The sequence below is a fragment of the Paramormyrops kingsleyae genome, chromosome 17, assembly GCF_048594095.1.
Source record: "Paramormyrops kingsleyae isolate MSU_618 chromosome 17, PKINGS_0.4, whole genome shotgun sequence".
Classification (NCBI taxonomy): Eukaryota; Metazoa; Chordata; class Actinopteri; order Osteoglossiformes; family Mormyridae; genus Paramormyrops; species Paramormyrops kingsleyae.
Window position 1 is genome coordinate 14,304,620 of NC_132813.1, and position 26,697 is coordinate 14,331,316.

The following is a 26,697-nucleotide window of genomic DNA, read 5'->3' on the forward strand; positions in this document are numbered from 1 at the left end:
GCTCTCCACAAACCAGTCTGTGAGTGGTGGGGGCAGCCAGGGGCGGATTAACGCACAGGCTAGATATGGCTTAAGCCTAGGGGCCCCACGTGTGCCAGCCTGCAAGGGGGCCCCCATTGGCGCGGAGGGGGGTGGGGTTGGGGGGCCCACAGACTACTGTAGCCTAGGGGCCTCTGTACACCTTAATCCGCCCCTGGGGGGAGCGTATATATTCCAGAACACTCCATAATCTGTTTAATGCCGTTTCACCTATGAATATTACTTTAAGGGAAAATTCTTGTGAACCACTCTGGTACAATCAGCCGCTGTTCTAAACCCTCATTGAATATGCAGACAGAATACCATCTTAGAGCATATCTGCCTGTCCTGATCATGTTGTGTATTGGATATTATTAGAATTATTAGTTCTGTGATTAATTGGACACAGGAGTGCCGCTTGTCTACAGGGAGCGTGATTACGTCAGAAATCACAGCAATCAACAGCACAGCCCAGCGGCATAAAGAGGCCAGAAGACTGAGAAAATCTAGACCTGTTAGTGTCCTGCCGTCTCTGACAAACCTGGCAATGAGTGAACACCTGAGAGCTGAACTAGACCAGCTGATGGCTGAATACTAGTACAACAATTTTTTTAAAATTTAGACATGTGAAAAATGCCATTTACAGTCAGGCTTCAGGAGTCTGGCTGAAAACCAAAAGTAGCTACTATGAACACTGGGGCCCTTCAACATCTGGAGGCTCCGATCTCTTTGTGATGGTACCAGGGAAGAGGAAGACTGCGGTAAAAAAGAGGCCCGGCCTCCGTCCATGCCAGTTAAAAGCGGCCAGAATGGAGAGAGTCTCCGGTGAAATGTTCCTTATTCTTGCTGGTTTGAATGAGACAAGGAGAGACAAAAACATCTATTTTGGCTTTTCTTTTGTGTCCTACCTCTGTACGCTTTTTGTAAATCTGTTTCTCATACTAATCATTTCCACAGAGAAGATTCTCCATGAGCCTATGTACATCTTCCTGTGTAATCTCTGTGTTAATGGCATTTTTGGGGCTACGGGTTTCTACCCCAAGATTCTCATTGACCTCATGTCAGATTCTCATATTATTTCATACAGCGCATGTATACTTCAGGTTTGTGTCGTCCACACTTATATTTTCTCTGAAATAACAAATCTGACAGTGATGGCTTATGACAGGTATGTTGCAATTTGCAAACCATTGGAGTATCACTCCATCATGACGCCACGGAGACTGAAGAACCTGATATTAACTGCTTGGTTTTTTCCTTTAAGTCAGATTTTGATGGGCGTATTTCTGACAGTCAGACTGCCTCTCTGTGGCATAAGGATTGAAAAAGTTTACTGCTCCAACTGGGATGTTGTTAAATTATCCTGCTCTGATTACTTTTTGAACAATCTTCATTCCTACTCTGTCCTTGTTTCATACTTTATTCAGTTTGGGATGATCGTGGTCTCCTACAGCCACATCATCAGGGCGTCCATAAGATCCCGTGCAGAACAGAAGAAGTTCATGGAGACCTGCCTGCCCCACCTGGTCACTCTGATGAACTTCATTCTCTCTTTCCTTTTTGACGCCATGTACGTACGCTATAGCTCCAGCAGCAGCCTCCTGCCCCTCCGTAACGTGCTCTCTATAGAGTACCTCGTCGTCCCTCCCCTGCTGAACCCCCTCATTTACGGCCTCAAACTGAAGCAGATTCGTCGCAGTGTCTGGAGGCTGCTCAGCAGGAGAATTAACATCCTGAAATGAATGAATTCTGGGTTATTTTTATTGCTAGATTAATTAATTAATGTTTCTAGTGCTATTTGTTTTCTAAATAGAAACTGATTATAAACTGCTCCAGTTCAATTGCATGTTTTAAAATGAGGGGTGTCTGCAGGGTTTACTGTATCTATCAATCATCTGTTCAGCTTCTACATGACTGGAAATTCACCAGTTCAAATTCTGTGGCCAGCCGAATAACCATATTACCAAGGGGCCCTTAATTAAAAAAAAACTGCTCCAGATAAACAGCTGACCCTGTGCACAGACCCCAAGCTTCACCCTCACCTGTGTGTCTCATAAGGGAGGGAGGTGGATTATGCAAAGACTGAATTCTGTACTTCCTGATGTCACCTGTACAGTGACAGCAAAACCAGCATCTCCGAGGCAGCACAGGGCACTAGGGAAGTGGCGCCCTCTACAGGATCCCATGTAAATATTCATAATACATAACTGTTCTTATTTTTAATGTTTCATTTCATTAAGGTTTCCTTCCTTAATTCTCTTTCTTTATAATGTATCAAGCCGCAAAAGATAGACTAGCTGTCTCAATGTTATTCCAAATAAAACAAAGAGGTTAGAATTATTTATTCAAAGTCAAGTTAAAATGCTATAAACTCAAAAAGGACTTACTTATGTGTCAGCTTGTTTACTTGTTATCTAGAGAAGACATTATAGGTTCTCTTATTTTTATAAAATAGCAATACCGGGCTTTCTTTATTTTCATAGGTTACTGATGCAAACCCTGCTGTTACTGGTGATGAGGCCCCTAAGTCTCTTTTAAATTGTTACCAGCATAAATTTTTCAGTGAAACAGTCGTAGCTAATGACCAAGATGCTTCATTTAGCAAAATCAACAAGCTGGATACTGCAGTGCATGTTTGTGTAGTGCCGGCATAATTGGGATGATAAGCCTTAAGTAGTGGCTTAATATTAATTAGATGTGCGTGGGTATGACAGTCATTCCAGTGACCCAGAGTATAACTGTTTTTTAAGAACACAATATGTTTTGTTGTTGTTGTTGTTTTGTGGGGTGTGGTGCCCTCTTGTGTCCAAGAAGTTGCACTTAACTCTCCAACCACCGGGGTAAATATCACTGCCTCTTCACCCTTTAGTAGGGAGCTTTCAGTTTGGGATGATCGTGGTCTCTTACAGTCACATCATCAGGGCATCCTTAAGATCCAGGGCAGAACAGAAGAAATTCATGGAGACCTGCCTGCCCCACCTGGTCACGCTGATGAACTTCATTCTCTCTATCCTTTTTGACGTCATGTACGCACGCTATGGCTCCAGCAGCAGCCTCCTGCCCCTCCGTAACGTGCTCTCTATAGAGTACCTCGTCGTTCCTCCCCTGCTGAACCCCCTCATTTACGGCCTCAAACTCAAGCAGATTCGTCGCAGTGTCTGGAGGCTGCTCAGCAGGAAAGTCAGTGTGCTGACATAGATCTCTTGTTAACTGTTATGGAAACTATGAAAGTGGATCAACGTTTTGTCTGACTGTTGGTGTTTCTTTTCTCTGTGAAGTTATTAGAATCATATTTAGATACCATGTATGTAAGGCAGTGATGTCAGGAACATGTGCGCTGATTCCCTTTGCTCTGTGTGGGGGGGTCTGCACATACTCCCTGGGCTGCTCTGGTTTCCCCGGGATGCTGAGGATTCCTACTTCTGTCCAATCATATGAAGTGAGGGGACCTGGTGTCCCTAAATCACCCAGAGCATGCGACTGTCTGAGAGTGTCAATAAGCACATGTTTCAGTGAACTGGAGCCCCATCCAGTATCTACGCTGGCCTTGTGCCATATTCCCCCTGTGATTGGCTTCAGCCCCACCCTGCCACAACCCACGACACGTCTTGCTGCTGTGCTGTGATTAGCCTTCTCACAGCTGAGGGCCAAAAGGTAAAGCACCGCGCAGTACATACAGTGCAGCTCAGTGCACACTGTATTCTGCAGTGTCGACAGCACTAAGCAATGTGTGGACCTACAGCTGCCTGCCAAACGGTGAAGAGGCAGTGATATTTACCAAGCTGCTGATTTTCGTGAACTGATTAAAAAAGCGTATGGTCTCCTTGGTAACAGTCCCCCAGGTAACATTTCCCCATTTAAACTTATTCCCAAAATAAGCAAAAGGCTGAATTTCCTGTACTTCCGCATGATTTTTGTATATTATTTGTACAGTGTGGAACCTTGTTTTAATAAAGTTTCACAGAGTTTGAAATCAGTTTTTTCTTTGCTGTAAAATGTAATATTTTTCTACTTACACAATTTGTATATGTAGACTTAAAGTAAATAAACTAAAAAAAACAATACATGTCCACTTTTTTGATTGAGAAAACTCACAGTTAGAGAAAAATAATATCGATTTGCTTTGTCTTCCACATTCACTGTCCAGCTACTGTGAAACCAAAGCAGTACATCTGTACATGGGGGGAGCAAACAAGCCCACACTGAGGCACAGCAGTCTGCCTGCAATGACTGTCTGTGGCCTTTCTGGCTCCCTGACTGGCTCCTCCCCCTCATCATGTGACTCGTGTCTCTTTCAGGGGCACCAGCTGTTTTTTCACCTGTGACTGTCTACACAGTAGTCATGCCCAAACAATCCATTGTAATTGTAGCCAGATTAATCAAGTAAATTCTCCTTTATGTGTTGATATAAATGTTTTATTTTTTTTTAGATGTAACATAAAACTAGATCCACCCTCAAAAAAGCTGCAGGAACTGTTAGAATATGGGATTAAAATCACAGATTCTACAGTTATATGTGAAACTGCATAGACAGGTGTAGGTGTCAGAGAGGCTTCTTATATTGCAGCTATTTAAAGATTTAATTGCTGTGCAGGTTTAGGGCCTCCAGTGTCTGACAACCCAGGTTTGTGACCTTTGCTTTCTCTGCCATGACCTTGTGTCCATCCCCCCATCCATCACATTACCAACATTGCCATGTCTTTACAAACTGACATCACTCAAAACAATTTAAATCCCAATTATCCCTTTTAATCGGGGTTCCGATCTCCACCATGGCTCCGTGTGTGGTGTTCACATGTTCTCCCCGTGTCATTGTGGGGTTCCCTCTGCATACTCCAGTTTCCCCCCACAGTCCAAACATATGCTGAGTTCATTGGAGTTACCGAATTGTCCATAGGCACGTGAGTGTGCCCTGCAGTGGGTTGGCGCCCCATTCTGGGTTGTTCCCCACCTCACACCCATAGCATCTGGGAAAGACTCCGGACCGCAGTCCATGGGGTCGTGGCTGGAGTGTGGTAAAAGTGGGCATCAGGTAGGGGTGGGTGGCAGTCGTGCCCGTAGCCGTGCCTTAGCTGCATACCACCATTATGACGACCTTGTGTACTATAGCATGAGAACCACTGCACTAGAGCATTACACAAAAAGATGAAAAAGCTGAACTTTATTCCTCTTCACAATACCAATTCCAGAATAATCCAAGAATCAAGTGAATCTCTTTAATATCATTTCATAAATTATTACTTTAAGGGAAAATTCTTGTAAACCTTTCTGGTACAATCAGCCACTAATCTAAACTCTCACTGAATATGCAGACAGAATACCATCTGAGAGCATATCTGCCTGTCCTGATCATGTTGTGTATTGGATATTAGTAGAATTATTAGTGATTAATTGGGCACAGGAGTGCCGCTTGTCTACAGGGACCGTGATTACGTCAGAAATCACAGCAATCAACAGCACAGCCCAGCAGCATAAAGAGGCCAGAAGATTGAGAAAATCAAGAACTATTAGCATCCTGCCGTCTCTGACAAACCTGGCGATGAGTGAAGACCTGAGAGCTGAACTAGACCAGCTGATGGCTGAATACTAGTACAGCACTGGATGATTTTTAAAATTTAGACATGTGAAAAATGCCATTTACAGTCAGGCTTCAGGAGTCTGCTGAAAATCAAAAGTAGCTACCATGAACACTGGGGCCCTTCAACATCTGGAGGCTCCGAGCTCTTTGTGATGGTACCAGGGAAGAGGAAGACTGCGGTAAAAAAGAGGCCCGGCCTCCGTCCATGCCAGTTAAAAGCGGCCAGAATGGAGAGAGTCTCCGGTGAAATGTTCCTTATTCTTGCTGGTTTGAATGAGACAAGAGGAGACAAAAACATCTATTTTGGCTTTTCTTTTGTGTCCTACCTCTGTACGCTTTTTGTAAATCTGTCTCTCATACTAATCATTTCCACAGAGAAGATTCTCCATGAGCCCATGTACATCTTCCTGTGTAATCTCTGTGTTAATGGCATTTTTGGGGCTACGGGTTTCTACCCCAAGATTCTCATTGACCTCATGTCAGACTCTCATATTATTTCATACAGCGCATGTATACTTCAGGTTTGTGTCGTCCACACTTATATTCTCTCTGAAGTAACAAATCTGACAGTGATGGCTTATGACAGGTATGTTGCAATTTGCAAACCACTGGAGTATCACTCCATCATGACGCCACAGAGGCTGAGGAACCTGATATTAACTGCTTGGTTTTTTCCTTTAAGTCAGATTTTGATGGGCGTATTTCTCACAGTCAGACTGCCTCTCTGTGGCATAAGGATTGAAAAAGTTTACTGCTCCAACTGGGATGTTGTTAAATTATCCTGCTCTGATTACTTTTTGAACAATCTTCATTCCTACTCTGTCCTTGTTTCATACTTTATTCAGTTTGGGATGATCATGGTCTCCTACAGCCACATCATCAGGGCATCCATAAGATCCAGGGCAGAACAGAAGAAGTTCATGGAGACCTGCCTGCCCCACCTGGTCACGCTGATGAACTTCATTCTCTCTTTCCTTTTTGACATCATGTACGCACGCTATGGCTCCAGCAGCAGCCTCCTGCCCCTCCGTAACGTGCTCTCTATAGAGTACCTCGTCGTTCCTCCCCTGCTGAACCCCCTCATTTATGGCCTCAAACTGAAGCAGATTCGTCACAGTGTCTGGAGGCTGCTCAGCAGGAAAGTCAGTGTGCTGACATAGATCTCTTGTTAACTGTTAAGGAAATTGGATGAACATTTTGTCTGACTGTTGGTGTTTCTTTTCTTTGTGAAGTTATTAGAATCATATTTAGATTCCATGCCTGTAAGGCAGTGATGTCAGGAACATGTGTGCTGATTCCCTTTGCTCTGTGTGGGGGGGTCTGCACATACTCCCTGGGCTGCTCTGGTTTCCCCTGGATGCTGAGGATTCCTACTGCTGTCCAATCATATGAAGTGAGGGGACCTGGTGTCCCTAAATCACCCAGAGCATGTGACTGTCTGAGAGTGTCAATAAGCGCATGTTTCAGTGAACTGGAGCCCCATCCAGTATCTACGCTGGCCTTGTGCCATATTCCCCCTGTGATTGGCTTCAGCCCCACCCTGCCACAACCCACGACACGTCTTGCTGCTGTGCTGTGATTAGCCTTCTCACAGCTGAGGGCCAAAAGGTAAAGCACCGCGCAGTACATACAGTGCAGCTCAGTGCACACTGTATTCTGCAGTGTCGACAGCACTAAGCAATGTGTGGACCTACAGCTGCCTGCCAAACGGTGAAGAGGCAGTGATATTTACCAAGCTGCTGATTTTCGTGAACTGATTAAAAAAGCATATGGTCTCCTTGGTAACAGTCCCCCAGGTAACATTTCCCCATTTAAACTTATTCCCAAAATAAGCAAAAGGCTGAATTCCCTGTACCTCCGCATGATTTTTGTATATTATTTGTACAGTGTGGGACCTTGTTTTAATAAAGTTTCACAGAGTTTGAAATCAGTTTTTTCTTTGCTGTAAAATGTAATATTTTTCTACTTACCCAATTTGTATATGTAGACTTAAAGTAAATAAACTAAAAAAAACAATACATGTCCACTTTTTTGATTGAGAAAACTCACAGTTAGAGAAAAATTATATCGATTTGCTTTGTCTTCCACATTCACTGTCCAGCTACTATGAAACAAAAGCACTACATCTGTACATGGGGGGAGCAAACAAGCCCACACTGAGGCACAGCAGTCTGCCTGCAATGACTGTCTGTGGCCTTTCTGGCTCCCTGACTGGCTCCTCCCCCTCATCATGTGACTCGTGTCTCTTTCAGGGGCACCAGCTGTTTTTTCACCTGTAACTATCTACACAGTAGTCATGCCCAAACAATCCATTGTACTTGTAGCCAGATTAATCAAGTAAATTCTCCTTTATGTGTTGATATAAATGTTTTATTTTTTTTTAGATGTAACATAAAACTAGATCCACCCTCAAAAAAGCTGCAGGAACTGTTAGAATATGGGATTAAAATCACAGATTCTACAGTTATATGTGAAACTGCGTAGACAGGTGTAGGTGTCAGAGAGGCTTCTTATATTGCAGCTATTTAAAGATTTAATTGCTGTGCAGGTTTAGGGCCTCCAGTGTCTGACAACCCAGGTTTGTGACCTTTGCTTTCTCTGCCATGACCTTGTGTCCATCCCCCCATCCATCACATTACCAACATTGCCATGTCTTTACAAACTGACATCACTCAAAACAATTTAAATCCCAATTATCCCTTTTAATCGGGGTTCCGATCTCCACCATGGCTCCGTGTGTGGTGTTCACATGTTCTCCCCGTGTCATTGTGGGGTTTCCTCTGCATACTCCAGTTTCCCCCCACAGTCCAAACATATGCTGAGTTCTTTGGAGTTACCAAATTGTCCATAGGCACGTGAGTGTGCCCTGCAGTGGGTTGGCGCCCCATTCTGGGTTGTTCCCCACCTCACACCCATAGCATCTGGGAAAGGCTCCGGACCGCAGTCCATGGCGTCGTGGAGGGAGCGTGGTAAAAGTGGGCATCAGGTAGGGGTGGGTGGCAGTCGTGCCCGTAGCCGTGCCTTAGCTACATACCACCATTATGACGACCTCGTGTACTATAGCATGAGAACCGCTGCACTAGAGCATTACACAAAAAGATGAAAAAGCTGAACTTTATTCCTCTTCACAATACAAATTCCAGAATAATCCAAGAATCAAGTGAATCTCTTTAATATCATTTCATAAATTATTACTTTAAGGGAAAATTCTTGTAAACCTATCTGGTACAATCAGCCACTAATCTAAACTCTCACTGAATATGCAGACAGAATACCATCTGAGAGCATATCTGCCTGTCCTGATCATGTTGTGTGTTGGATATTATTAGAATTATTAGTGATTAATTGGGCACAGGAGTGCCGCTTGTCTACAGGGAGTGTGATTACGTCAGAAATCACAGCAATCAACAGCACAGCCCAGCGGCATAAAGAGGGCAGAAGAAGAGAAAATCAAGACCTGTTAGTGTCCTGCCGTCTCTGACAAACCTGGCGATGAGTGAAGACCTGAGAGCTCAACTAGACCAGCTGATGGCTGAATACTAGTACAGCACTGGATGATTTTTTTTTTTAATTTAGGCATGTAAAAATTGTCATTTACAGTCAGGCTTCAGGAGTCTGGCTGAAAACCGAAAGTAGCTACCATGAACACTGGGGCCCTTCAACATCTGGAGGCTCCAAGCTCTTTGTGATGGTACCAGGGAAGAGGAAGACTGTGGTAAAAAAGAGGCCCGGCCTCCCTCAATGCCAATTAGAAACAGCCAGAATGGAGAAAGTTTCCAGTGAAATGTTCCTTATTCTTGCTGGTTTGAATGAGACAAGGGGAGACAAAAACATCTATTTTGGCTTTTCTTTTGTGTCCTACCTCTGTACGCTTTTTGTAAATCTGTCTCTCATACTAATCATTTCCACAGAGAAGATTCTCCATGAGCCCATGTACATCTTCCTGTGTAACCTCTGTGTTAATGGTATTGTTGGCGCTATGGGTTTCTACCCCAAGATTCTCATTGACCTCATGTCAGACTCTCATATTATTTCATACAGCGCATGTATACTTCAGGTTTGTGTCATCCACACTTATATTCTCTCTGAACTGGCAAATCTAACAGCAATGGCTTATGACAGGTATGTTGCAATTTGCAAACCACTGGAGTATCACTCCATCATGACGCCACGGAGACTGAGGAACCTGATATTAACTGCTTGGTTTTTTCCTTTAAGTCAAATATTGGTGGGACTATATCTAACAGTCAGGCTGCCTCTCTGTGGTATTAGGATTGAAAAAGTTTACTGCTCCAACTGGGACATTGTAAGATTATCCTGCTCTGATTACTTTTTGAATAATCTTCATTCCTACTCTGTCCTTGTTTCATGCATTATTCAGTTTGGGATGATCGTGGTCTCCTACAGCCACATCATCAGGGCGTCCATAAGTTCCAGGGCAGAACAGAAGAAGTTCATGGAGACCTGCCTGCCCCACCTGATCACACTGATGAACTTCATTCTTTCCCATCTTTTTGACGTCATGTACGCACGCTATGGCTCCAGCAGCAGCCTCCTGCCCCTCCGTAACGTGCTCTCTATAGAGTACCTCGTCGTCCCTCCCCTGCTGAACCCCCTCATTTACGGCCTCAAACTGAAGCAGATTCGTCGCAGTGTCTGGAGGCTGCTCAGCAGGAGAATTAACATCCTGAAATGAATGAATTCTGGGTTATTTTTATTGCTAGATTAATTAATTAATGTTTCTAGTGCTATTTGTTTTCTAAATAGAAACTGATTATAAACTGCTCCAGTTCAATTGCAAGTTTTAAAATGAGGGGTGTCTGCAGGGTTTACTGTATCTATCAATCATCTGTTCAGCTTCTACATGACTGGAAATTCACCAGTTCAAATTCTGTGGCCAGCCGAATAACCATATTACCAAGGGGCCCTTAATTAAAAAAAAACTGCTCCAGATAAACAGCTGACCCTGTGCACAGACCCCAAGCTTCACCCTCACCTGTGTGTCTCATAAGGGAGGGAGGTGGATTATGCAAAGACTGAATTCTGTACTTCCTGATGTCACCTGTACAGTGACAGCAAAACCAGCATCTCCGAGGCAGCACAGGGCACTAGGGAAGTGGCGCCCTCTACAGGATCCCATGTAAATATTCATAATACATAACTGTTCTTATTTTTAATGTTTCATTTCATTAAGGTTTCCTTCCTTAATTCTCTTTCTTTATAATGTATCAAGCCGCAAAAGATAGACTAGCTGTCTCAATGTTATTCCAAATAAAACAAAGAGGTTAGAATTATTTATTCAAAGTCAAGTTAAAATGCTATAAACTCAAAAAGGACTTACTTATGTGTCAGCTTGTTTACTTGTTATCTAGAGAAGACATTATAGGTTCTCTTATTTTTATAAAATAGCAATACCGGGCTTTCTTTATTTTCATAGGTTACTGATGCAAACCCTGCTGTTACTGGTGATGAGGCCCCTAAGTCTCTTTTAAATTGTTACCAGCATAAATCTTTCAGTGAAACAGTCGTAGCTAATGACTAGTATGTTTCATTTTGCAAAATCAAAATGGTGGGGTGTGGTGCCCTCTTGTGTCGAAAACTTTAAGTTGCACTTAACCATCCATCTTGCTGCAATTTTTTGCGTCGCGTTCTCACACCTAGAATATATCATAAGTAGCACAAGGCAGAAGGCAAGGCTGCTCCCTCAAGTATATAGTTTTTACATCAATACTACAACCTAGTGGACAAATGTTGTATATGACTATCAATTCTGCTGGTAAAATGGAATTTATTCCCTCATAAAAACCGACATAACATTTTTGTTATGCATTGAACACGATCCAAACTGTCTTTACTCGTAAGACCAAAATCAAAAATTTGATAGAATTAAGAGAAGTTTGTACATAACAGTACAACTGCCACAGATTCTAATTGTTTATAATGTGTTTTTTTTTTTTAGTAAAAACATATTTGCATCTCAGACAAATGAACACACATGATCGGCCAAAATTTTGCATAGAGTTTTATTGGATTAAAGTTAGGGTTAGTTAGGGTTACACCCTTATCCATGTCAGGAAGGATACTTTGAGCTGGGACAGGGTTTACAAACTACAATTTCCCTTAATATGACCTGAATTTCACTTAATCACTGAGTTGTTGCTGTGTACTGATTGGTCAGTCTCCTGTAATCATGCACGTATCACTAAAGTTCATGTGAAACAGCTGGATGAGTCGTTCATTCAAGGAAACAAACCAGTCAAAACACAAAAAGAACTGAACTATTTACCTACGAACACGAGCCTTTCAGTTTTAAAGTAGTTTGTATAACCTAAAGTAGCTCAAAGTGTCCTCTCTGACATGGATTTGGTGTTAACCCTAGTTAAAGTACTAAAGATTCTGAAACAATGTATTCCTTGCCAGGGAACAGATAGACTTTGACCATTTGCTAAAAATAATTACATATCTAATATTGTTAGATTGCTTGTTTTAGAAGCCTTATATTATTTGGTCTATTTATGAAAAATCCAGCTCTGGAAAAAAAATTGAGACCAATACTTAAAAAAAAAAAAAATCTGCATCTTTATATCCTGGTTTAATCCTGGTTCTCCTGTCAAAAGGCCGCACTGCGAGGCCAGGCTGCAAAAGTCGCCTTTTGGAAACCCTTGTTTCCTAATAACGCCAGCAGATGGTAGCATGCGTCCATAAATTCGTGCTAGTGCTCTTATCCTCTATAAGAATGCTGGCGAATATGGATAACGGTTCATACATCGTAAATGTTTATCATTGACTTCTTTTATCCAAATCTGATTGAACGTCATTAAATGTCTATTATGACAATTTTACTTGGATTCGAAAAGGCTCAAGTGGTTTTGCTTCATTTATTGACAAAATTACATGTATAACTTAGTGTTCCACAAATCTTCAGTTTTAAAAAGCAGTTGTAAGTTGTTGTTATAACACACTATTCACTGCAGCACAGTCTTCTATAGCTTCTCTTTAGTTAAAAAAAGTTAAAAACTAAAATTACAAGGTACAGAGACGGTTTCTCTGCAAGGGCTGTGGTCCTGCTCAGCACCGGATCACATAGATCCATGCTGCATTGGCAGATTGAAGATTAATACATTCATGCCTAATCCCCTAAAAAAAAGAACAGTGATGTTGTTCATTATGTTTACTGCTTAGTACTGTGCATATTGTTAATCTTGACACACAATGTATGCTGCATAGTATTCAAAAATTTTATCTAATGCACTGTCTATCTTTAATGTAAAAAGTCTGCCTCAGCCACACTGTGAAATTGTATTTCTTATTTTAGCGTGTCATACTGTATTCCAGTTTTTGTTAAATGCTGAACATTGCACATCCACTTACAGTAGAGGTTATTTAATGCACTGTCTCACTTTAGCAATAACTAGTTTGTATAGACATCTAGAGTATATATTTACTATTTGCAATATTGCAGTAGATTTTTTTATTATTACCTCATACCTGTATTTTCCTTCATGCCTACTTTAATTAGCTAATGATTTTTGTCTTGTTTGTATTGAATGAAACTAAAGTCAAATTCCTTGTGACTGTCACCTTTCCTGGGCAATAAAACTGATTCTGATTCTGTTCCTTCGCTCCCTCTGCCTTCCTGTGCCTCGCAGTTATGTGGAATGCATCCAGCCCAAGGAAATTACTGCCCCGAGGGTTATCATGTGCCTGAAATCATGGCAAACAAATTTTGGCCTCAGTGCTGCCATGTTCCTCAACCAATGGCTCTGCATCGTGAGCACATTATTGAGCGCCAGCACTCCCGAAATGCCTGAAATGTAGTTTACCACAATGCAGCTATTCATCGCTCCCAGCTGCAAATAATTGCATTTGAGGGATTAAAAGTTTCAGGAAAGATCGTGGCCTATGACTTGTCTAGCTATGCCGGCTCCTCCTTCTTGGACAATTTAGAGCGAAAAAGGACATTTGGGGACTCAGAGATCCCAGTGCTGTGAATGTCAGGAAGAAGGAGCCGCATGTCCACAGTCAACATGAACCATAAATATGTGATGATCCTCGTTCTTCTTCTTTTCCTTGTCGTTGCACGTGAGTGGTGACAAACACCTTCTTTCTGTCATTTCTGTTCTGTGTAGAATGTCTGCCGCAATAAACGCCAAATTTCATTTATACCAGAGAGTTTTCTGTTCTGCTCTGGAGTGAGTAGCGTCTTTGCCGACGTGATGTTTCCCTGATAGAGCACTTAAAAAAATTACTGGTGTGTAACCACTTAAGTATCACTGCACTACCATGGGTAGATGTTCTGAAATAGGTTCCTGTTCAAAGTTTACGGTTTAGAATTTAAAATAAACTCAATAAAGAGAAAAGCTTTCATGTAAACCATGACCCCCTATGATGCATGTATGTTATCTAATCGTGCTCATTTTATGTGTGTTGTCCAGGAGTATTAATTTAGTGAGATTCTTTGAAAAGGTCAGGGAATTGTTTTCAGGAATCATGCGAGGAAATAGCAGCCAGTTCCCGCACTTTCTGCTTCTCAGATTCCCAGCAGAACAGAGGTGGAAAGTACAAATTCAGACCCAGATTTTGCTCCAACCAACCAGTTGAGTATTAAGAGTCACAGTCACAGAGTACTCAACTTGGTTGGAACAAAATCATGGTCTGGATTTTTACTTTCTGGACCAGAAATTTCCATATCTGCAGCAAAAACAGAAGTAAGTTGCTTCCCATTCTGTTTGATGACAGGTGAGCTGAAAGAAGCAGCAATGTTTCCCTGGAACTGCTCCAGCTATGGAGGGGTGTGCCGCTCATCCTGCCTGCCCACAGAACTGCAATTTATCCCCTTCGGCTGTGCCAAGGATTTTGTGTAGGTTGCTGTCCTAGGGTGCGTGTTGTGTGATATACCCAGGGGTGCAGCTAGAAATGCTGGGCCCCCCTGACAAAATGTCACCTTTGCCACCCCCCACTATGGTTACCAGTAGTGATGGCAAGAATGTCACTTCATGAACCATATGCAGTATTTTTTGTCCCCACTAGATGGTGCTGTCTTAAAAAAAGAGGGACTCAAAGCATTCCCGAATGCAAGCTAAAAGTACCATTTAGTGGGGTCAAAAAATTCTGCACATGGTTCATGAGTCGTTGCTTTGCTAATCACTAGTTACTACTTTCTGGAGAAATACAGGACACTACCCCACACAGTAAAATTGTTCCCTAATCATATACTCTTATAACTTGGCATATTCTAGGACCCCTACAGTGCTGGCCCCCCTAAATCTGTCGAGATATCCATGCTGCTCCAGTTCCCCTGGGTATACCACAGGGAGTGACTGCAACAGTTCACAAATAGTTTATTTAAAGGACAGATATAATCCTAAAACATGTACAGACTGATATGGATTAATATTGCTGAGGAAGAGCATAGCACGATTGTGCTGATGTCATATTGTCAGTGAAAAAATTAGGTGCTTTCTATGTCCTTGCAGGTGCTGTGTCTCTTATATTTAATGAAGACTGAATGACCGACCCTCCCAATAACTGAGTCATCGTGATCTCATCATGTGACTCCAGTTTGGTCCTCATGACGACGACTATTGTCTCCCAACACTGGCCCCATCAGCTGGTCATCCATGTTTATGTTGTGCTTTCAGCCACTTTTAACTTTTAGCTAAGCAGACAGGCAATTTCAGTTTATGGAGAGTAAATGGCTTTAACTGTTGTACAATAAAATATGAAAAATACATATGCATACAAAAAATGTATGGAAAATACATCACTGCGTGACTTTCAAAAATTAACGAAGCTTCTAAACCTGCCTTCATAGTGTCAAAAAATGATATGGACTACAATAATAAACATGCTTCGAATCCCAGATCCTGTGTATTTATTTTTAATGTTTTTTTGATTTTATCTTTATCTTAAAGGAAATTGTAGTCAGATTCATGAATAATGACTTAAATTGGGGTGAGACTGAGGGTCCAGCCGCCAAACTTGGGTCAGCACTAACTTACTGAAAATGGGTTAACTGATTTTCATTTTACAGTTTCACATTGCAGTTCATCGGTTTAACCATTATAGAAATATCTTAAATAGTACGGGTAGCTTTAAACTTTGTAATACCGTGTAAAAATCTTTAAACAGTATTACCAAACAGTATTAGTACAAACTTTTTTCCTTAACCACTCTAACCCGCTAGTTGTAGTACTGGTAGAGGCCGCTGTCGGCGGCAGACGCTGGGCGGAGACTCCCGCACGACAGGCAGGGACAGAAGATGGCGGCGCTGAGCTCCGGTAAGTGCGCCAGCGGAGACCGGAGAGGAAGAAGCGGCCGAGGGGCAGGGGCTGGGCGGTCGGCGGCGCTGCAGCCAGCCTCCTGACGCAGGACGATGCGTGCTGCCCCGTGTGCCGGGACGTCTTTGTGGGGCCCGTAACCCTGCCGTGCCGCCATTCGCTGTGCTCGGCCTGTTTCAGGCAGAAGGTGGAGCGCAGCAGTCTGCGCTGCCCGCTCTGCCGGCTCCGGTTGTCCGGCTGGGCCCGGGACAGCGGGCAATGGGACAGGGTACGCCGGAGCTACCCGGAGAGGTGCCGGCGGAGAATGGAGCAGCGGGAGGGGGAGGCCCCGGCCGAAGGTGCGGCCGCGGACGGCACCTTTGCGGCACTTTTATAAATTATTATTATTTGACTGTAATGAATATAGTAACAATGGCAATAGCCCCGGTGGCTATGGTAAAAACGGCGCTCGGGCGAGCTCGCTTTTTAAAGTAAGTTCACATGCTAACTGACAGCTGTCTAGCGATGCTGGCCAGAAAACTAGTTAACTAGTTAGTATCGAAACATCTGCGGGGGTTAGTCGGGGGTCGCGGTGGAAAAGCGAGTGCAGCCGGGACCGGCGACGCATTTTATTGCCTGCATGATTAAGCGTAGACGCTGCCGTGCTGGGCCGCTGTTTGTGTTTACGTCTGCAGAGCCGGACTTGTTGTCGGGTTTATTAGTATTATTGTTGTTGTTATTATTATGTTACAGCAGTTCGCCATATGACCTTACAAAAGTCACCACTGTTTTAGTGAACGGTTTCATAGTAACATTTAAAGTAACCTGTAAAGTAAAACTAGCCGCGTAAGGAGAGTGACTCTTTTACCGGCAGGGCTGAGCCTGAGATGCAGGTGGGCAGACTTGCCCGGACATGTGTGCTTATTGTTGTGTGTGTGCGTGTGTGTGTGTGTTGGGGGTGGTTCTGATGTCTTCAGTTCAGATGATGGCAAAGTTTCTCTAACAGAGTACTCAATTTAATCAGAGCCTGTTTTGTAATGACAACAGAACCTTCAGCTGACTGCTGAAGCCATAATCATTTTCCAGGCTGCAAAGTCCAAACTAGCTCCTTGGCCACTATCTGAGGGGAGAAGCACATGTGTGTCGTGCTGCATCTGCATGGCACCAGTGGCACTCTAGACGTCTGTGCTGCTCTTCCTTCCTCAGTGATATTCAGAGCTCCGGTCCACATATGCAAGTCAGGAGAAAAGCAGCAGGAATATACCAAGACAAAGAAAAGGGTAAGTTATGTTTGTTTGTTTGTTTAGAGTTTTTCTTTCATCTGCTGTGAGGACACAAGAAACCACCTTCCTCAGGAACCCAGAGTTTGAAGGTCTAAGAAGTCATGACATCATTTTAAAACCAAACCTCACAGTGTCTAATTCACTGAGCATCGAGATGTGCTGCTCACTCTTTTTAATTAAGCAGTTTGGGTATTTGTTACCTGTACACAAATCACAGAATTTGTAACTGGCTGTTTCTATCACACCATTTAGACCTTATTTGTAAAATAAATCAATATATTTTTTTTGTTTAACCCATGGTGTATTGGTTAATATCTGTGTGTTATCTGTGGTGCCTGGGGGAACATATTTTCTTGTTAGATGGAGTTGGAACAGCAGAAAGGTGAAAAGGTATCTGAACAACGACTGCAGAAGATCTTCGAGGTGGACCGGAGACAGGTGGAGATTAAAGCTGGACTGAGACCTGAAGACTTGGCATCGGTAGGTTTATATCTGCAGTTTGAGGCCCTTTCACCGTCACTTAAGGCTAAGTAGTGATGTCACTGCTCCCTAATCCTCCTTGTTCAGGCAGAAATGAGCGAGGAAAAGCAAAGGCCACAGGGTCACTTGAGACAGGAGGATGGAGGGTCTTTGAAGCACCGCCACAATTCTGTAAGTGTCCCCCACTTTCAGGCCTGTTCGGGCTGTCATAGTGAGTAGCTCTGCTCTGACGCCTGCTGGACCTCGTGTCGTATTGGTCAGCAGCTTAAATCTCGGGCTGATTGTCACCTGCTTCCATGTGTCTCTTCTCAGTGGTGCGGGGTGCTGTCTGACTCAGAAAACGAGGAGCCCATCGGAAGAAGGACGAGACACGTTTCTGCATTTGTCCGCAAGATACGGAGCCCGCCTGCCAGTCGAATGTATTATTTTAAGCTTTCTCTGTCCTCGGAGTAGCAGCATCCATATTTTTCGCATGTTATTTATCCATGGGCTAACGTATTCCATTAATCGATAACTGCTTGCTAAAAACAAGTCAGATATTATTTAATTTTATCATAACCGCACACTTCCTGCCCTCTGCGTTAACACTCACGCTGAGGTGCCGTCTGTGTGGTTTCATTAAAACGATTTGGCACACGCATCAGTGGGATCGGACCTCCTCCTGTCTCCGCAGTCTCCAGAACCGGCCGGGTCAGAGGAGCAAAAGCTGCACCGACTCTGAAGACGACAGACTGAAGAACCGCGGCCCCCTCCCGCTTACCAGCGCCCCCAAGGTAGGCAGAGCTCATAGGCCTGGAGGCGACACGCTGGCATTACTGCATGGATATTTTCTGCATCCGTAACGTTTCGGCCTCTTTAATTGTTTTATGTGTTTACATTACAGTTTAAAAGACTTATGCAGTTGCAACTAGTATAATTGCATTAATTAAAACAGTGTTTTCCAATATGGTCTGCGGGGACCCACAGCCAGTCCAGACAGTTCACATTTTTACTCCCTTCCAGACAGTCCACATTTTTGCTCCCTCTCAGCTCCTAGTAGGGAGCTAAAACATGAACTGTCTGTGGATCCTCTTGGACCAGTTTGGGAAACACTGAACACTTTTTGAGAATTATTCCCCAATAATGTTTTGCTCTACAGGCCTCAGTGGGCTATAGCCACAATGCTGGAATCCTGTTGTCCTCTGAGAACAGCCGGTCCCTCTCGGCACCCATTCTGGTCACTGATAAAAGAAACACATGCAGAGGCATGGCTGCTGTGGCTGGCGCCACGTTCGTGGCTCCACCAACCAAAGTCGAGAGGTCTATCAGCCCAGAGAGCAACGACAGCATCTCCGAGGAGCTGAACCACTTCAAACCCATTGTCTGTTCACCCTGCACTCCACCAAAAAGGCTGCCCAATGGGCAAGTGGTCGAGCCCACCATAGTGAAATCCACCCCAAGAAACCTAACCCGGAGTCTGCAGAAGCACACCAGCTACGAGGCCAGCCCCACCATTCTCCAGAAATGGAAGCAGATCGAGAAGGACCGGCGGGGCTCCAAGCTAACCTCGAAGGGGACCATCACAAGTCCTCTTGCAGAGGATTTTAACCTTCAGGAAAGTCCCGCAGAGAAGAAGAGAAAAATCCATAGGACTTCGCTGGAGAAGAGTACGCTGAAAGAGTGCCGTACTCTTCCCACATCAAAAAGCGATACCTCTGGGCGCAAAGGCGAGAGAGAGTCGTACAACAGACGTCGATTGATATTTGATCAGTCCCCTGGGGAGCCAGGTCTTTCCCTCACACAACGAGACAAGGTATACACACCTAGGGTGGCCAACTCCGTACGTGGGACCTGTGATACAGCTCAGGGTAAAGTGTCAGAACCTGTTAGATGCGATGGACCGACCTCAAGCCTTCTCATTGACGGGGACTCCAAACCGGCAGTGTGCAATCGAAGGGCACCTGACACCCAGGACCTGAGCAGAGTGTCACATGCCAGAAATGACGTGAAGAGCCGACCTACCTCCTGGAGGGGCAGAAAGCGGAGCCAAAAGACCAAGCACCTGGAAGACGCCGGAGTAGCTAAAAATCCCAAGATGCATGGCGACAATGGCCACTCCGCCCCTGAGTTTGACGGAGGCTGCTGGCTGAGCCACCGGCTGCAGCAGGAAAAGGAGGACCTTGAGCTGGCTCTGAAGCTGCAGAGACAGTTCAACAGGGAGTTTGAAAAAGTGGACCGGCAAAAGACAAGCCATGAGAGGTACCTTCTCCGCTCCTGGGCTTCTGTGGACAGCACACGAAGGTCACGGAGGATTTCCGAGCGGAACAAGCACTTTAACTACAGCTGGTAAATCTTTGAAGGGTTGGATTTGCGGTTTTCTTAGACACCTGGATTTCTTCAACATTAACTCCCCTCTTAATGCCCGAGTCAGTGGAAATTTTTAAATCCCTTTATAATGTATGAGAAAGAAAATATATTGTATAGTATATTGATTCTGAATGGTTTGTAGGATACTACCATTTTGTTAACTGTTACTCATTAGCATTTTCCAGTCACAGTTCTGACCTGCTCTGTATGTAACTATCAGGTCCAGCTGAGCTTTGTTAGACCCAACTGTGTTGATTTAATGGAAAGCTAGGATTTAAAGCATTGTAACTAAAATCAAAGCCCAAAGTTAGCTGAAAACTTAAAAAATTGACATAACCAAAAAGTACTAGGTGTTCTAAATATTGTTCTCTTTTATGAACAGTGCAATTACCTATCTACCCTATGAATTTTATCTAACGGGTTGGTGAATGCATATGAAATACATTGTGTTTTTTTATAGTCTCACAATAAAGCACAATAAAGTAATAGTTTTATCAAGTTCACATGGAACTAATTCTACCACCTCATCTGAATTGAGACTGAATTTCAATTAGGCCTAATTAATTAAGGAGCTCAGTTGGATCTAAAGTCAGCATTCACTGAAGGATGCTCTACATGCTTATGGCTCACCTTATTATGTCCATGCAGTATTTACTGTTGGAAATCCATGAATCCCTGTCATGCTGGCTGCTGTCAAATCCCAGATAATCATAAAAAAGACAGATTAGGAAGTTGCAGTAAAGCTGATGATCAGTGTCATTTTTGCGGCCAGTGGCCTGATTTTAAAGTGAATGTCCAAGGTGAGTCCAGTCTGGTTATTTGCACAAAGTTCTATATGTTCATCATGTCTTTACCTGACTGGAAGAGGTCCTGTATACATCACAGTTACCTTCGGTAGGTAGACCTGTACATACTCTGTATATCCATCTAGTGAAAAAGAATGCTTAGACCAAATATTAGTAGTATTATTAATATAGAAAAGTACACTACTGGTTTGATCAATAATTGGAAAGCAGGTGTTATGTATTTTCAAACTAATAAAATAACATAAGTCTTTAGGAAGCCATTGACCAGTGGAACAGCGGCTTACCTCTTAATGTAGTGACTGCTTTACTGAAATGGCGGTTCTGTTGGATTCATTCAGTCTGGGAAATGGGAACGATTACCGTACTCACATATTAACTGTCGTCTCTACCTCTGAGTTCCAAGTTTTTGGATCGTCTTTCCTTTCAGAGTTTTTTGTTCACCAGCATTTGGTTTTTCTTACAGCAAGTGGTGATTTTAACAATTCTTTAATGTCCTGCTTTTCCCAGAAAATTTGTATTTCGGAACATCGGTTCGAAGATCGCTGCCCAACTCTTATGTAAACTGGGAAAATGCTTTTTTGTTTCCTTTTTACATGTCATAACAGATGAATGTCTGTGTAAGCATTGTATGCAGAAAATAATTTTTTTCAAAGGGCTATATAATAGATTTGAGAGGCATTTTTTCTTCTCAAAGACAGTTTTATTATTTTGCTTATTGGGTCTACCAAAATAAGAGCTTTAATCATGTTTATTTAAAGAACTCTTGTTAAGTGATTGTAGACGAACATACACCGTACACTGCATATACAGACACACGCCTCTGTAGTGGTACTTCTCATTTAGGGAGTACTTTTAGTGCCAAAATCTTTATTTTAATTTCAGTGTAGTATGTCTAGTTTTAAATAATTATTTTTGAGCTCATGGTCCCGTTAAGCTGAATTGGGAATTTTCAGATGTTTTACAAATTAATTTTCTTTTAACAAGACAGATTTTTCCCTTAATCTAGGGGGCAACAGTCTTAGCCTTGATTCCACCGTATCTTGCAAGTGGCATATAGAATTTATCTTAAAACTAGTTATACTGACCCTGCGATGGGCTGACATCTCGTTGAGGGTGTACCCTGTCCTGTGCTCCCAGCCGAAGACCACCCCCCCCCGATCCTGACAAGGATAAGTGGTCAGAAGATGCATGGATGGATGATTTATATGCTGCTCAAATGTTTTGAAGGTTTTTGAAAGCGAGATTGTGTGTTCAGGCAGGCCACACTGGTAGTGACTTGGTGCTGAGCGTGGTTCATCAATGAGCCGTTAATGTATAATGCTTGTTGATCTATAATGAGTTTAATTTCAACAACATTCCAGGAAATATAGCCTGTGTATTTGGGAACTGAGCCTGCATTTTCTCATTCTGTCAAGAGATCTTATTCTAGTCCTGTTAATTCAAGGGGGGTATGATTTTCAGACTTCTTTCAGTCCTTCCACTGTTTTGGTTCTACAGTATTAGGAGACCAGCCTGTCACTTTTATTTCTGACCTTGCCTACATAACATTTTGCTGTTCAGTAGTATTCTTATTTTTCTCTCAGCTACATACAATGTTTTTTGTTTTTTTTAAATTGGTCTTCCTATTAGTTTTTCAGATATACAGTATATCATCATATTGATGTACTTTTACCTCGTTAATGTAGCTCTGTAATTGATGAATTTGTGAATATATGGATGACTTTCTCCAATTTGTAGCTTGAAGTCTGAGTAAATTAAAGGTCAAATGATTTTAAAATGGGTATTTATCACCAGAAGCACTTTCACAGATTCTCATTCTTTTTTCTTGTCTAATGGTCCTGCTAATATTATTTCATGGCATTGGTTCGTTGCATATCACTTTTTAAGGTTGTAAAACAAGGAATTTGGACCCGTAATTTTGCTGAAACACTATAAATCTCCCTATGATCTTGGGAATTTGTGAACAGCTGGTGATGATGTCATTATTATTATTTTATTATTTGTTCTGCATTGCTCTTTCCAATTGAAGCATCTATAGAATTTATTCTCCTTCCAGCCTAACTGGCAGTCATTCAAGTTGGCATTAAATATTAAATCTTTGTGGACTGTGGACCTGCTTTGAAGAAATGTCCATAAATAAAATATGTATGAAGTTATTTATAGTATGTTTGGTGATTTAAGTGACTATGGCAGTATAACATATTACTGAGTACTCGGAGGTCAAACTCAAGATATTTAACTGTTACAACTCTTTCTAAAACGTCTTCCTAGATGGTATGTCTTAAATAATTTTTAATCGTCGTCCGCTACCATCGAGTTATTGCACAAACTCTATGCGCCGAGACGCAATATGATGAGGTAACAATTATGAGTTTCCTCTTGAATGCTATTGGTCAGCGAAGGATGCGATAGCGTCCAATCAGAGTAGCCCAAGTCACACCGAAGTCACGGACGGAAAAGATGGCGGCGAAAAACGGCAAGAATGGTATACTCGAAAAAGTAAGTCATTTGAAAGATGTTATAGCGTTATTATAAACTAGCGGTATTATATATTTCACTTTGCCTTGTCTCATGCCGAGTAGTTTAAGTTGGATGCTGTTTGGTGTTTCCGTTCCGTTTTCCAAATATTCATGTATATTTGGCGGGTCTTAAATGAGACGGATGTCAGTTGGCTCAGCGTAAATATCCGCTCCTTCATCCTGCAGAAAATAAAAACATGCTTTGATACGTCCCCTTCTTAAATATGGGTAACTGGCTAAGTGCTCGTAGCTCTTACTAGCTTGGTAACTTGGTTGTAGTTTTCAGAATGTGAGTAGATCTCTACCGACAACCACGTAACATATGGCAGTAAGATTTAATGTCCTTCCCTACTTAACCCTGTTTCACTGGTTACCAGCATTTCATCTGATCACAAGTACATCACGATCGGTTAGTGTTTAGGTCGTAACTAGCACAACATAACCATCTTTTAATTATCGCTTTTGTGAACTTGTGCATGTATACAGATAAAAGGTGAAGTGAGTGCGTTTGTGTGTGTGTGTGTTTATGTATGTTTATACATATATGCAAGTACAGTAAATGTGCCTCAATGTATGCAGTGCTCATATGCCACTAGATGTCACTGTGTAGTGTACCGTGCATAAAGTGGTCAAAATCATAGGAAGCTTCATTTCCTAAATGTATTAAACCTTTTCTCACTCAATGTGTTAAATGATCTATCACCAATCTTGCTGTAGTGGAGGATCGACGAGAAGCCGATCAAGATCGACAAATGGGATGGAGCCGCTGTGAAGAATTCACTCGACGATGCTGCCAAGAAGGTGCAGTAGTATGTCTTCATGCTTTGCCGTCAGAGGTTTTCTAAGGCGTTGCCATTTATTTTCAGAAATCTTCCCCACAGGTTCTCCTGGAAAAGTACGGCTATGTGGAGAACTTCAGCCTCGTAGATGGACGCCTCTTTATCTGCACGGTTTCTTGCCTCTTTGCTATCGTAGCATTGGTGTGGGATTACCTTCACCCCTTCCCTGAATCCAAACCGGTTCTGGCATGCTGTGTAATCTCATATCCTTACCAGTTAAAAGCCAGTTCTTGGTCATATGAAATGTCAACGATCTTGGTTCCTGTTCTGTTGGATTATTTGTTTGTGTCACGGGGGGGGGGGGGGGCTTCCCATTGTCACTTTTTGAAAGACAACTGTTTAATATGCCTAATGAATAGGCCCTCATTTGGATATTTAAATTGTTTGTTCTCATACTCATTGTCTTCATGGTTTTCTCCTTAATTCTGCATATTTACTTACTTCATTATGATGGGGATCCTTACCTTGTATACCTCTTATAAAGAAAAAAGCATCTTCCTCATGGCTGTGCAGAAAGACCCTACTGGCATGGATCCTGACAATGTGTGGCAGCTGACATCAAGCCTGAAAAGGTCATATTGTCTATTTAGTTGAAATTAATACCCATTCCTGTAGTTTGCACATTCACGTAGGCTTGCTTATGATCAATGTCAATTGGTGCCAATTTTCCACACATCGCCCTCTGCAGGTTTGATGACAAGTACACCCTGAGAGTCACCTTCATCAATGGGAAGTCCAAACGGAATCGTGAAATGGAGTTCACAGAGTCTGTGAGCCGCTTCTTTGACGAAAACGGAACGCTGGTCATGGACCAGTTTGAAAAAAATGTCTCCAAGCTCCATGACACCTTAGGAGTGGAGAAAAAAACCAAGTAAAGAATCTGAGAAGCAAAACGTGCCGGTGTGGCTCCACCGCTGTTGGAGGGCACTGTTGTGTCATGTGGCATTTGCTACATGCATCTCTGGTCTGTTCTTTAAGTAAATCTCTCACTGTGCTGCAGACACCAGTGCATTTGTATTTTTTTTCTCGGTCGGATCAGAAGCGACTAAAAGCATGTAGAATGTAAAGCTTTTGCTATTTTGTTAAGTCTGCTGTGCCACTAGGAAGGGATTAACATGTTAGTATTAATGCCCTCCAAGGTTTCATATGCAGGCGTGTTACAAATTGTGTAGATGCTTGCATGTTGGATAGTGTGTATTTAGTTTCATTTATAGCTGTTGAAAGGAACTCAATTATTGTCATGGAATTTGTACATTTCAGACAGTATAATGTGCTTTTAGTCCTGAGGGCCTTGGCCTACTGAAGCAGTTAGTCTTACTTGTTGATTTATTTGGACTTTCATTTTTATACTCAAGGCACAAAGAAGTCTAAATAAAAGAAGAAATATTTTGATATTTCTTAAAAGAATGATGTTTGCTTTCGTTGAAGGTATGATGCATTTCTATCACAAGTCATGGACCAGGGCTAAACAGCAGTCATACTTCATCTGGCTTTTGGTTAAATCTGAAATTGGACCCACTGGTACTGCAGATGCCCCAGACCTGGAGTTTTGTTTTGGGCTTCCAGAACTTACCAAGACCGGGAGCAACCTGAGCATTTGGCTGCTTTGAAGTCCATTTGAACAAATCCCTGATTTTCCGTTTTTCTGTGTTGTGAACACACACACAACTAGCCACAAAGCCCAAGATGACAGATTTTCCAGAAATTCCAGAATCTTAGTATAAGAATACATAATATATGATCATTCCAATTATAGCAACATGTCTGTTATTTGCATTTTTAGCAAAAGATTTCAGGATGGACAAAATCCCCCCCTTTGAGACTTCATGCTAGTTAGCTTTTTTTTTTCTATACAGACCCTCCTCTACTTATGAATGAGATACGTTCCGAACGGCCAATTGTAATTTGAAATGTTTGTAAGTCATTATTCAATATCATTTTAAGGGTATACGCAAGTACAAAGAAGTAGGATGCTGGGAGTACGCACGCTACGCTGCTGTGTGGCGGGAGTAGCAGCCAGAAGTCATACTAGGCGGAATTGGCGCGCAGAAAAGAAAATTGATGTTGTGGACAGGAAACGGGAGCAATTAACATAATTTGGATTTACAGTCTTCCTCTTTCATATGTCTGAAAGTTCGTAAGTTGAAAGTTCGTAAGTAGAGGAGCATCTGTACTGGAGTCTACTGGTACCAAATCCATGCCAAGCAAACCGGCCAAAGTAGCCTTAAAGAAGAAGAAAATGGCGCAAAGATACAAGACTAACATTAAACCTCCAGTGTCTTAGATACTGTCCTGCTAAAATGGTAGACATATTGTAAACACGTGGAAAGAGCCTCAGTGTCAGAATAAGGCATAGGCTATCCTACACTATAGCCTAGGGTCACAGCAAAAGGGGACGGTTAAACTACTAAAATCTGGTCCATCGATCCACAGGCATGATACCTCCCTCTCCCCATTCTGCAAATCTTACCAGCAGCACTCCCACTCCAACCCTGATTGGTAAATTCTACCCCTGGCCCCCCGCTCTCAAATGGCCACCTTTTAGGGAGCCCCCTATCCATGTCAGCCT

The 26,697-nt window shown here is 42.6% G+C and overlaps 6 protein-coding genes across 6 annotated transcripts; all 6 read left to right on the forward strand.

Moving 5' to 3' along the window:
* The first annotated feature begins 827 nt into the window (after window positions 1–827).
* Window positions 828–3,216, forward strand: LOC111832926 (olfactory receptor 1D2-like). Its single transcript, XM_072701622.1, has 2 exons — window positions 828–1,734; window positions 2,891–3,216. The coding sequence occupies exons 1-2, from the start codon at window positions 828–830 to the stop codon at window positions 3,214–3,216; spliced, it is 1,233 nt and encodes a 410-aa protein (XP_072557723.1).
* A 2,607-nt stretch (window positions 3,217–5,823) lies between these two features.
* Window positions 5,824–6,756, forward strand: LOC140579222 (olfactory receptor 1D2-like). Its single transcript, XM_072701623.1, has one exon. It carries the CDS (start codon window positions 5,824–5,826, stop codon window positions 6,754–6,756), a length of 933 nt encoding a protein of 310 aa, XP_072557724.1.
* A 2,603-nt stretch (window positions 6,757–9,359) lies between these two features.
* On the forward strand, window positions 9,360–10,292 carry LOC140579223 (olfactory receptor 6N1-like). The gene has a single exon (XM_072701624.1). The coding sequence runs from the start codon at window positions 9,360–9,362 to the stop codon at window positions 10,290–10,292; it is 933 nt and encodes a 310-aa protein (XP_072557725.1).
* A 3,232-nt stretch (window positions 10,293–13,524) lies between these two features.
* On the forward strand, window positions 13,525–15,458 carry defbl1 (defensin, beta-like 1). The gene is made up of 3 exons (XM_072701115.1): window positions 13,525–13,678; window positions 14,336–14,456; window positions 15,073–15,458. Exons 1-3 carry the CDS (start codon window positions 13,588–13,590, stop codon window positions 15,092–15,094), a joined length of 234 nt encoding a protein of 77 aa, XP_072557216.1. The 5' UTR covers window positions 13,525–13,587; the 3' UTR covers window positions 15,095–15,458.
* A 70-nt stretch (window positions 15,459–15,528) lies between these two features.
* Window positions 15,529–22,926, forward strand: rnf169 (ring finger protein 169). Its single transcript, XM_023807155.2, has 8 exons — window positions 15,529–15,550; window positions 15,882–16,214; window positions 17,062–17,135; window positions 17,499–17,618; window positions 17,706–17,789; window positions 17,931–18,037; window positions 18,292–18,391; window positions 18,757–22,926. The coding sequence occupies exons 1-8, from the start codon at window positions 15,529–15,531 to the stop codon at window positions 19,945–19,947; spliced, it is 2,031 nt and encodes a 676-aa protein (XP_023662923.2). The 3' UTR covers window positions 19,948–22,926.
* A 228-nt stretch (window positions 22,927–23,154) lies between these two features.
* Window positions 23,155–25,535, forward strand: LOC111841461 (signal peptidase complex subunit 2). Its single transcript, XM_072701114.1, has 5 exons — window positions 23,155–23,269; window positions 24,007–24,090; window positions 24,171–24,330; window positions 24,565–24,700; window positions 24,817–25,535. Exons 1-5 carry the CDS (start codon window positions 23,231–23,233, stop codon window positions 25,001–25,003), a joined length of 606 nt encoding a protein of 201 aa, XP_072557215.1. The 5' UTR covers window positions 23,155–23,230; the 3' UTR covers window positions 25,004–25,535.
* Window positions 25,536–26,697: the final 1,162 nt, after the last annotated feature.